We start from the raw sequence: 12,457 nt of genomic DNA on the forward strand, positions 1-12,457 counted from the left end.
CATTAATGTAATGTGTTTTTTATACTTTTGTTCTAATAATTTTATTCCGACATTATGATAATAAATTTTGTATAAAATATTATTTATGTGGATTTACAATATAAATTAATCACAAGTACAGATTACTAAACGTTTCTTAAAGATGACGTAAAATCGCACCACCATAAAAATGTCGTCTGATTGGTCAAGAGAATCACATCATATGTCAAAATATAGTGGTGGGCTGAAAAGATGTAAACAAGTAAATAATTAAAATGAGTTATACTTTCTATGTCATAAGCTAAATACTATTACATCAATATTACTAAAAACACGTTTTGTTATGCCAAGTAATGTTATAATGGATCCGATGGAGCCTTTAATAAACAATGATGTTTTTAATGTCAACGAAATAGCTGAAATAGAAGGTAAAGTTTCAGATTATTACTAGGAACTTCATTTCTGATTCATTATTATGAAATACTTATGATTTTTTTAGATTTCTTGAATGGCTGTGACGGAGATTTTATGAAAAAGTTAGAAGAAGAACTAGTATTTGCAGATAATGACACTGGTCTGTTGAGCGTGGACACTAAATTTAGTACGAATGTTTCATCACCCCAAGATTCTCCTTATTACACTGCTCCGGGGAACCCATTGGTTTCTCAACATCCGCAAAAGAGAAAACTGCCTCCATTTACTCAACAACCGAAAACAAGCCCAGTTTTAGGGGTGTATGGCAGAGAAGAAAGTTATAATTTGGAAGTTAAAGCAGAAAGCCATCAGTTGCCTGAGGTGCTACTTCAAAAAGCTCAAAACCAGACAGTTCAAACTCCGATGTTTGTGCAACAAGTTATTCCAAAACCTCAATATGTTGCCTTAGGAAGCTTACAAAAATTACCCGATGGGGTGGCATCTCTTGTTCAATTAGATTCTCCAATAAATCAAAATACTAAAGCCCAACCCGCAGCCAAGCCATTACTGCTCCCAAATAATGCAAAAGGGGTTACACCAGTTATTTTGAAGAGCAGCGACTCAAATTTTTCACCTGTGATATTACAGTCAAATATTCTCAATCCTGAAACTCAGACTTTGATGTACACCAGTGCTCCTGTACAAGGTAATTAGAGTCCATTCGAGAATCCGCAACTTCATTTCATTTGTACTAATTGAAGTTATTTTTAGGAACAACTCAAAGTATTATTACCAATTCTGGTGCTGAAAGTCAGCCTGTACACACTTTCTTTGCTAGTAATAATGGCCCTACATTGGTTACTGGCATACCATTGGTCCTGGACGGTGACAAAATTTCCTTCAACCAATCTTCGAATGGAAGTCCGCCTAAAGTTAAAGAAGTAAAGAGAAGTGCCCACAATGCTATCGAAAGGAGATATAGAACTAGCATAAATGATAGAATAGTGGAGCTTAAGAATATGTTAGTAGGTGAAGAAGCAAAGGTAAATTTGTTACACTTTAAGTCTATATTGTCTCTATAAAAAATAATACCTTACATATACTGAAAGTCATGGAGATATTTGGAGTCATATTAATATTATTTTTAGTTAAATAAGTCAGCAATATTAAGAAAAACAATAGATTACATAAAGTACCTGCAAAATCAGAATACAAGACTTAAACAAGAGAATATAGCTCTGAAACTGGTGTGTCAGAAGTCTGGAGTGAAGGATGTTGTGTTTGATGGAGCCTACACCCCACCACATAGTGACATATCATCCCCCTACCACTCTCCCCATGGTATGGATAGCACTCCTTCATCACCAGAGAGTAAGGTAATTCAAAATTGCTCAGTAAATTCATATATTGACTGATGTAGGTCATTAAAAGTGTGAAATTTTTAAAGCAATAAGTATATTTAGATTTTTAATATTGTTACTAACAATAACATACAATATTTTGTTACAAAAAGTAATTTCTTTAAAAATTTAATATTTTGTTTTTCTTAGGTCGAAGAAAAATACTCGAAAATTGTTATTGGAATGGGAGATCATTCTCGTCTAGCATTATGTGCCTTTATGATAGGGCTGATTGCCTTCAATCCATTCAGTGCTTTCTTTGGCAGTTTTATGTCCGAATCCTCTTATGATTACAACGCTCGACTTGATCAACGAAGAATACTTTCCGAAGATAGTTTTGGTGAGCATAGAGAAAAATAAAATGCTCCTTGTTCTTAATGGAACACATTAATTGTATTTCTTTAGGTAAAATATTATAGTCTTTCTATGATAGTTATTTATAATGTTTGACATTATTTCAGGTGCTGGAAATGTATCGTGGGGAGCCTGGCTATTCAATATGTTTTTGATATATTTGGTAAATACAATAATTTTGGGAGGTTGTCTCATTAAACTTCTAGTGTATGGGGATTCTGTACCAAAATCACAATCTAAGGAAGCCGGCCTATTTTACAAACACAAGCAACAAGCTAATAATCATTTAAAGAAGGTGAGGGTTGTTGTTTAACAATGTATATATATTTTACTATTTTTTGCAAAGCATAATGTTTGCAAATTATACAGTTTTTTTTAATTCATTAATAAGTATTAGCTATTCAATGTCAATTCTATCAGTAAGTAATATTACTGTTAGGACTTTAGTTGGACAGTTCAATAAAGGTATTTATCAAATACATTCTTATTAGATAATACATGATACAGGAATTAAAACTTGTATAAAAATATGTATGAACAAAATTAGTTTATAAGTAATGGGTAACAATATCTTTTGTTCTAGAATGATCTGGAGAACGCTCGGAGTGAGCTGAATCGTGCTCTGTCGGTATGTGGTCGTAGTGTCCAGGCGGGTGGGTGGGGGCGTTACTCAGCGCTCACTGCTGCTGTAATGAGACAGATACTGCAACGACTTCCCTTGGGAGGCTTCCTGGCAAGACGAGCTGGAGATCTGTGGGGTGACAGGTGAATTTCCTACAGAATAATAGTTATGTGTCCATAGACATTATAGAAGGAATTATTTTGGTACTGAATAGATATCACAGTATAGTGTGTTCAGGAAATAAAGGAGCTGAAGTGTCTCAACGTATGTGACTAGAATTTTGGGATGCTCTATTTTATAGTTGATAATATTACTTACATTTTCCCAGTCCAGCGAGACGCGCCACTCAGCACTGGGCCAAAGAAGTGTCTATGGTGTCTCACAAATTGGCCCAATTGGAAATATTATCTAATCAGACGAGTGGCAGTAAATGTGTACTACTCGCGTTACAAGCTGTCAACCTTGCTGAAGTCACGAGCGATAAGCAGTTACTCGCCGAGACTTATGTTACCGCGGCGTTAGTCTTTAAGGACTATATGCCAAATTTTGGAAAATGGCTATGTGGGTAAGAAACAACTAGCGTTTTACTTTTAACGAAAATAATATGTAGGTGTAATAATTTATTATATGTGTAAAAATATATATATCTGTACTTATAACATATGCAGACGAGTACAGTAAGTAGTTTATAATCAAAGGAAGCTAACAAACGAATGACAGCTTACACCGAACTTTTAACTGGATATTAGGCGGTAGTGTTGTCTGTGTTGTGTTGTTCGTTTATAAGATTCCTCTTTATCTAATAAAATTGAATTGTACTACATTTCCAGATACTACCTGCGTCTATGTACATATTGGTGTTGGGAGACGATCCCTGAGGGTAATCCGCGTGTACGGTGGGCGACCAGCTCACGGGGACAGGACTTCCTCAGAACCCGTCGCTGGGTGTACGAACAGAAACCTGCTTACCAACTGTTTTCCAGACTACCCACGCTCACCGATCCACTGGCTTATGCTATGAGGGTATTCATTATAAGATAAAATGTTATTCCTTAATTAAAATGGAATTTGAATATACACAGAATTATATGTCTATGTAAATATGAACGATGGGCTTGAATTAATTGTCAAACTGGAAATATTAAACTATTTATAATTCTAGAATATTTTTTTGATTAATTTAACATCATTCATACATGACTTATGATAGATATGTGGACAGGAGACATGCAGGACGAGTCGTTTATTTAACTTTATATTCGTCAGGCCTACCACCTGGAACTGCTGCAAACGAGCCTTCAAATGCTGCTTTGTGCTGACGAACGCAGCAGCACACGAGATGTCCTCGACCTGGTGAAGCTGATTATTGATGACGTGTCCACAGACGCGCCCCATCACTCAGGCAAATATCATTAAACAGTTCTTTAATAACAATATATAATAAAATAACTTTTCCTTACAGGCTAGGTAATATTTCAAGTGTACTATGTTGCCTAAAAAAACATTTAGTATTAACTTGACAAAATTCGGATCTAAAGCAAAATTTTATATTATCTGTTATCGTTGTTTCAAATGAAAATATTATTTTTCAAAAGTTTTGTTAGTTAAAAAAAGTTAGTTGTCAATCACGAATGTTCAAATTTTGTGCTACGAAGTAGTTTTAAGGAGCAATTTTTTTTTGTTCTGAGCGGCACGCTTGTATATCTATCGATTTTAAATTAGACTAAGATGTGACTACTAACATCAACTATCTTCACAAAGTATTGTCCGCAGTCTCCGGTTGTTTGAAGGCATGAAAAACACACAAAAATGTCAAATATAAAGAAAAAATACTCAATGTTGTTTTAATCTGATTCTAAGAAAGTTAAAGGTCAAGTAATTTGAATATAACATTCATATTACTTGAAAATATTATAATATTCGTAGGTTGCTGGGACCCGGTGTTAGAGTGGTGGGCTAGCGTCGTTGGCGCTGCGGCAGCCTGCTTGCTGGCCGACGCGCCCGCCATCGCCGACCTCGCCGACAAACTGGCCGTTCTGCCGGACGAACTCGCCACCAGCGAGGATCCGCTGCCGGGGTCAGTAACCAATGGAACGTCTCCATTTAGTAAAACAAAATTTTGAAATCTCTATTCTCATTGGCTGAAATTCTTTTCATATCTTTAGTGCGAGCCTCAAATATATTTTTTTATTATTTCGATCATTAACTTATATTTTTATGGTAAAACCTAATTTATATTCCTTATTTTCTAGTCTAAACTTACCGTTATCAGACTTAAATAAATTGCATTTTTTTTTTCACATATAAAAATTCTAAACGTTTATTATATTATCAAAATACATGAAATATAATTCTAACAATAGCGTCCGACCTGTCCTCGCATCAGTAACTAATTCACACGACTTAGATCATCCAGATGTTTATAAAACAAATATAGTTTATGTATTGTAATAATTAATAACACGTATTGTGTAGTTCGCTGGACATGGCCTACAAAAGCCGGCGCGGGCTGCTCGCACTAGCTCACTGCTCAGATGAAGACAAGCACTCGAAGACCACTCACACGCTGCTCAAGGTACGTGACTTAGAACACAGATTAAAAATAATGCGCAGATAATAAAAAAATAATAATATTATAGACTATATTACTTTTGTTTTATAAGGCCGTAACAAAAATGTATGTACATTTATGTATTCTTTAAAGTAGAATGTATACTATTACTAACGAAATCCAAGGATCTGTGTACGAACTCCTTTATGAAAAAATTTTTTTTTTTGGTAAGGTGATTGTTTAACGATTTTATAATGTTTTAATATTCTAAATTATCGAATCGATTCTAGATTATTCTAGATTATTTATCCGAATATATATATGTATGTGTTATTAATTAATTTATTGTCATTCTTTATACAGAGTTTTAAAAAATTTTAATTAATAAATTTTAACACATAGTATTAACCTAACTTATTGTATACGAAACGGGCAACGCTTCGTATAGTGTGACGGTGAGGACTCGTGTTGTATGTTATATGGATATTTAATTCGGCGTTGTACTAACCGCACAGGTTTGTGATGTCGCCGGAGCCCGGCTAGCGGATTCCTTGGCGTATTACTGCTGCCGGAAGCCGACACAGCTCATGATGGTGAGTTACAATCATGATTCTGTTTAAGTACAGAAGCTATTTTAGTGATTACAGTCGTGGCTTTGTATATTTATTTTTATATATTAATATACATATACCATTTATATATTTTCATCATACAGAAGATTTAACTACTGCGGGAGTGCATTGTAGTTGCATTGCACCTGTTACATATTGTGCAATATCACTACAAGGCAATTCTCGCGCTAGTTCCTTACAACGCTTGCATTATTATGATTTGCGAAGGACTCGGTGAGTTGTTTTTTTTTTTGTATTTACGCCTGCTATTTGTATTATTATGCCGACTTTTTTTTATTTATAAAATCCTAAGTAGAGCATTGTAGTTAATAAATTGATTAGAATCTTAGAATTAGATTGTGTATAGCGTCTATACAGATGAATATGGATTCTTATACTAGGAGGAAAAACTTAATAAATATTAACCGAATTCAAATATATAATTATGATTATATTCCCGATTTCGATTTTTTCATTGTGTTTGCTTGTCCTGCAACTGGTGAAGTTAACCTACTTGATGGATTAGAATCTCGACGTATTTTGCTTGGAAGATCTAAGAAATGATGTGTATAGCTCTCATCTCTATGTAATTCCAGCTGATGCAGGTCCTATGCTGTGATTGGGTGCTGGAGGTGAGAGCGGGGGTGTGGGAGGCGCGCGGCGCGGGAGGGGGCGGCTCGCCCGTCCACAACCAGCTGGCTGGCTTTCAGAGGGATTTACATTCTTTGAGGAGGCTGTCGCAGAACTTACCGGTAATATAAGACCTCTTTCAGAGTGATAAGAAAATAGCTGTAGAATATTGAGTAAGTGTTTTGTTATATACAGGAGTAAAATGATATATTGCAATTGAACGGTTGGTGACCTAAAATTTCGTTTGTTTTTTGTCCTTGATCAAAATAATAAATCAAATCAGTTTGATAATTTTACTCAAATATTGATTTTTAACGCCTCAACATCTACTCAAGATACAAGTATCCGTCAATGAGTATTGTAATTTTTTATTTACCCGATTGACCCTAGATTTGAAAATGTTCCGAAAAACATATAAGCTTCAGGTCTATGGTTCAAAGCAGCATCTACATAGTGCCTCTAGAAAACCACACCATTTATTTTATATTAAGACTAACATGCTGGAATAGTTTTAGGAATTACAGGATTTTTAAAGCTATCGTTTAATTTGTTTATGCTTATATAAAATAATATTTACACATTAACAACTTGATGGACATTGAAATGGATGATACCAAGGCTAAAAGCAACACAGTCCATACATACAATAATAATAAGTGGTTGTGTGATACATATATTAATTTTAGTGGGTGACGTCACGGGTGTTCCTGCACTCCGCCGTCTGCCGCATGATGGCGGGCGCGGCGCCGCGGCGCACGCAACAACTGCTGGACGGGAGCCTCAGACCCAGGTCTAACAGGACCTCGCTGATATGCGGCAAGGGTGAGGCAAATTTACATCACGTTATACAGTCGAGCTAGTCAGATTATTGCTTAGTATGTCATACGTGAATCTTTTTTCAATTAGCGAAAGATTTTTGGTATGGAAATATTTGTACGATTTGTCTTAATGCATATTTTACGTGGCGTTCGCGAAACTCTTAAATAAGATCCCATTTAGTTTAATATATGAATGAGATTTGAAATTTAGAAATAGAAAGCTTATGTCATCAGTGATTTTGGATAAAGGTGGAAGAAAATTTTGTGTCCATACAGAGCGTGCGTTAGAGGGAGGGGGTGGGGAGGGCGAACGTGCGGTAGCTTTATACATGGCGTGCAAGCATCTCCCGGCGGCGGTGCTAGCGACCCCCGGCGAGAGGGCCGGTATGCTGGCACAAGCTGCAGCTACGCTACAGAAGATAGGCCATCGTTCAAGACTACCACACTGCTACCACCTCATGAAGACCTTTGGCACTCTGCCCGCGCCTTGACGACCGATAGCGATGACGTTTTCTGTTATTTGTATTGATTCAATCATTTGTAATAAAGTCTAGATGACATCTCGTTTGTATATGTTTATTGCACGTATCTAAAATTGAGAACAAAATTCGTACTTCCTATTATGATAAACATATACTTAAAACTTACGAACTCTAAACAGCGCAAATAAAGAACAATTTTTCCCAAAGGTTATGGTTATAGTATTTTACTAGACTCAACCTAACTTTCCAATGTGTTATTATAAATTCTTCCAAAACTGCTTCAATTCGGAGCCTAGAGCCTTCCATCGTTATCTGAAGTCTGGAAGCTCTATAGTACCTTTAATTATTGTTGGAAAAACCTTTAACCTAACATATTTTATTGCAATTACATTTGTTTTTGGTCAGCTTAACAAAACAATTTTTTGTAATCAGCGGTATTAACTGCCCGCTCAGACTGTTTAGGGGCTGAAATAGCTTTTCCTATCACATGATTCCCTTCCTCTTTAACCGCTTCCATTATATTATTAGTCAAATCGTCTTATAATCTCGTTGACTAATAGAGATATGAATACGATGTCCCATACAATAACTCTTAGTGTCGAACGTTACTAAAAACCTTTTGTAATACTTTTATATTCTAAACAATACCGGTGTAGTTGGCAATCTCTATTCAAATATCAATACTTTACGTTGTACAATTATTGGTAGTAGATGAGCAATTTGTTTTTCTCTGATTTTTAAAAACGGAGTGAAAAAATCATTTAAATTAGTAATATCTTATCCGCCATAAACTATCTGTGACTCTAAATACTATTATCTATTCTCGGTTCCATTATCATCTTTTTTAGATTTTATGAAAGACCCAAATAAGTTGGTGATTGTTTGGTTGGTTTCTTAAGGAGAAAGAGTTCTTTCTTTACTTAGTATTTGGGGGGGTTGGCACCTTCTAACAAACATATCCATGGTATCTATGGTATGTTGTCATATGGACGATGCCTCTTCTTTAAAACCTTTGCAGTGAAATTTTAACCAAAATAGAACAATTCACCTAAGTTTCGTAGCAAGTTAGATTCGATATTTTATTGCCTTAGATTTCAATATCATTGGGACATCTATCATGCTGAAAGGTCCATTTAATGGAAACAAAACAATGATAAAAATAATATTAACTAAAAAATATGGACTAAATACAAAATAGGTTTTTAATATAAATTCATCTTGTTTCCAAAACGGCCCCCACTCAACGTGATCTACTTCGGATATTATATCCCTGGATATGGAAAACAAACAAAAAAAAATATTTTAATCTATGGCCATAGTGACACTCGCGCGAGATTAGGATTGTTATTTAAAACATTATAGTTTAATAAGTATTTATCTATTATATTGTTTACTGAATACTAGAAAATAGATCCTTAAATCAAAAATTGTATATGTATTTCCTGAAATAATTTTTTTTTTAATAAAATGGTAAGTTTCCAATGACTTATGGAAAAATCGATTACATTTTCAAGTAAAAACTTCAGTAATGAACACTTAATATATTACTGTTTTATAGACTACAACAGTTAATGTTACTCAAAAAAAGAACACAAATTCTAACGCCCCACCTGGTGGGGTTCGTAAAAAATCAGGACCAAAGTTCGAACTATCTGAGGAACAGAGACGGGATATCAAAGAAGCTTTTGATTTATTTGATACTGAGAATACAGGAAAAATAGATACAAAAGAGCTAAAAGTTGCAATACGCGCACTAGGTTTTGAACCGAAAAAGGAGGAAATCAAAAAAATGATCGCAGAAATTGATAAGGGTGATGGCAAAGTCTCCTTTGACGATTTCTTAGATTTGATGACTGTTAAAATGGCTGAAAAGGATACAAAAGAAGAAATTATGAAGGCTTTTAAATTATTTGATGATGATGAGACAGGTATCAATTAAAACAATTTCAAATTATATTGTTATGCTGATTAATGTTTTCCGTCCGGTGGCAAACTTTAATGTTTTATTGATAATTGGCACAAATAATTATAAAATAACTACGGTCAACAATACTGTGGCATAGAGGCAAGAAATGTTATGATGAACTTAATACTTTACAGGTAAAATTTCATTTAAAAACTTAAAAAGAGTGGCCCGAGAGTTAGGAGAAAATTTAACAGATGAAGAATTGCATGAAATGATTGATGAAGCGGATAGAGATGGCGACGGGGAAATAAACCAGGAAGAATTCTTACGTATAATGAAAAAAACTAGCCTATATTGATACAGATATATATTTATTGAAGTTTGCACCATATTTTACAATGTTCATATCTGGATTATTTCTACTTGATACAAAATATTGTTTTGGGTATGATGTAATATTAAAATAAGTAAATATTTTCTTTGCTGTGTTGCACAAAGTAGAAGAATATTTGAAAAAGCATGTAGCTCTATTCTAAATCAGACCTACATAAAGTATATTGTTATACAATTGAGGAAATCATAATATTATCTGTTATTTTCTTAAAATACTATTACAATCTTGTTTTATTTAAAAGAATACAAATTTTCGCAATTTTTCACAATATGTATTATTACTTTAATTTAGTACATATTAAACTTTTGTGTTGTCAAAATTAACAAGATTGCTAACAGTAAATTTAATATATAATGTATTAAATAGTTTGTTTATGCTGATATATTTTAATTGTGCTTATGCTTAAATAAGATGTAGCCTCTTGATAATGTAGAGCTAGAATTTTCATAAAGGACGGTTATTATATCAGATCTCATATCAGTATATAACAAAAGTATATTACTTAAAAATCAGATCTAGGCTGTTGGTGTGCACACTAAATAATATCTGATAAACACACAAAATGACATTGTATGGTTGTAAAAATGAATTAATGGATTCATAAACATTCTTACTGCCCTTTACATAAATAAATGTTTTTAAAACTTTATATTATCTAGGCTTGTGTGAAAATAAGCGGACTGTGACTCACTTGATCGAATATTTGATAATCTTTTAGGAGCTAAGATTTAAAAAAGTTCATTATTTGTGCATAAAAGTGGTAAAGTAGCTATCTTTTTAAAAAAAGCTATTATTAATTACAAGTATCAGTTATATTTATAGGATGTTCACAAAAGTCATTATTTTAAGTGAATTTTATACCGATGTGTCTGATATGTACAAAATTCTACACCTATTAATTGTTAAACATTGTTTTGTTGAGCATTTAATTATTTAATTATTGTAACTGAGTTTTTTAAACACAATTAAATAAATGGCACTAAAATTATGATTTTTACTGTATATTTCATATCAATAAAAATATTTTGACAAAGAAACGGTTACATACATATAAAAAACATGTCACTTATAAGTAACAAAATCTTATTCTTAACTATTTAATCCTATTTATGCCTCGAGCTATTTAATTAGATCTCTCGGCAACAGTGCCTTCTGCCTGTCCAAAATAGGCTTTGTTACACATTTTTACAAACAAACCAGTTTCTACAACACCTGGTATCATTTTTATTTCAGAATTGACTTGATCCCAATCTAGATCTTGGTTAGTAAACAACCAATCAAGAATAAAATTACCATTATCGGTAACAACAGGTCCGGCTTTTGCAATTGCACTTCTCAATTTAATCTCCCCTCCGAACATTTGTATGATTTTTATTTTTATAGGTACATAAGCCATGGGAACAACTTCAATAGGTATTCCTTTTTTGTATCTATCACCCAATTTCTCAGAGTCTTTAGTATAATCTGCGATTACTATCATCTTTTTTGAACATGATGCAATAATTTTCTCTTGCAGTAAGCAACCACCACCTCCTTTTATTAATGTCATATTGGCATCAACTTCATCAGCTCCATCTATGGTAACATCAATAGTGGGATTTGTATCAAGTTCTCCTAATATAAGATTATGTTTGATAATTAACTGCTTTGCTTGAAATGACGTTGGAATACATGTCACCTTAAGGTTTTCTGTTTCCACTCTTTCGGCGAGACGTTGCACTGCATATACAACAGTTGAACCACTACCGATTCCAACAATATTATTATTTTGCACAAATTCATCGACAGCGCGATATGCCGCTACTAACTTTGCTTGTTCTAAAGACATTTTGGTTTCAGTTGTATGATAGTAATGCCTTCCAACAATGTGTTGCACAAATTTTCTCACAGAAAACATATACTTACAATTAGTTTCTATTTATAAACTAATATAAAATTAGTTCACTGATATATTCGACACTAGTTATAGATTACGGGGCTCTTTTATCGTTGAAACGAAATATAACTTTTATAAAAGACCAGTGTTCACTTTGACAATTAATACGGTACGATAATAATTATCTTTCTAACACATTATATAAAACTTGATAAAACATCTAACTCCCAAACAAAAATGTAAAGGTTATGCAGCCTGTTGATAGGTCATATCTTTTCAACTGTGCAATGTGTTTAATGTTTATATAGGTACTTTGCAAATTATGTCAAATGAAGCGATTGCTCGGAAATTATTGAAAGGTACAAAGCTAAGCTACTGACAAAACTTTGCATTTGTTTAGAAATGTATTAATATTATCCA

At 33.6% G+C, this 12,457-nt stretch overlaps 3 protein-coding genes across 3 annotated transcripts; 2 read left to right on the forward strand and 1 right to left on the reverse strand.

Moving 5' to 3' along the window:
• The first annotated feature begins 194 nt into the window (after positions 1-194).
• LOC116766152 (sterol regulatory element-binding protein 1) lies at positions 195-7,939 on the forward strand. The gene is made up of 16 exons (XM_032655870.2): positions 195-407; positions 479-1,099; positions 1,165-1,436; positions 1,542-1,769; positions 1,944-2,133; positions 2,255-2,442; positions 2,731-2,912; positions 3,098-3,334; positions 3,600-3,792; positions 4,036-4,171; positions 4,696-4,846; positions 5,245-5,344; positions 5,836-5,913; positions 6,528-6,683; positions 7,248-7,383; positions 7,656-7,939. The coding sequence occupies exons 1-16, from the start codon at positions 323-325 to the stop codon at positions 7,868-7,870; spliced, it is 3,168 nt and encodes a 1,055-aa protein (XP_032511761.2). The 5' UTR covers positions 195-322; the 3' UTR covers positions 7,871-7,939.
• Positions 7,940-9,164: 1,225 nt separating this feature from the next.
• On the forward strand, positions 9,165-11,146 carry LOC116766541 (uncharacterized). Its single transcript, XM_032656429.2, has 3 exons — positions 9,165-9,331; positions 9,420-9,789; positions 9,962-11,146. Exons 1-3 carry the CDS (start codon positions 9,329-9,331, stop codon positions 10,123-10,125), a joined length of 537 nt encoding a protein of 178 aa, XP_032512320.1. The 5' UTR covers positions 9,165-9,328; the 3' UTR covers positions 10,126-11,146.
• On the reverse strand, positions 11,147-12,312 carry LOC116766459 (ribose-5-phosphate isomerase). The gene has a single exon (XM_032656303.2). It carries the CDS (start codon positions 12,056-12,058, stop codon positions 11,285-11,287), a length of 774 nt encoding a protein of 257 aa, XP_032512194.2. The 5' UTR covers positions 12,059-12,312; the 3' UTR covers positions 11,147-11,284.
• Between the last annotated feature and the right edge of the window lie 145 nt (positions 12,313-12,457).

The sequence above is a fragment of the Danaus plexippus genome, chromosome 15 (assembly GCF_018135715.1).
Source record: "Danaus plexippus chromosome 15, MEX_DaPlex, whole genome shotgun sequence".
NCBI classification, from domain to species: domain Eukaryota; kingdom Metazoa; phylum Arthropoda; class Insecta; order Lepidoptera; family Nymphalidae; genus Danaus; species Danaus plexippus.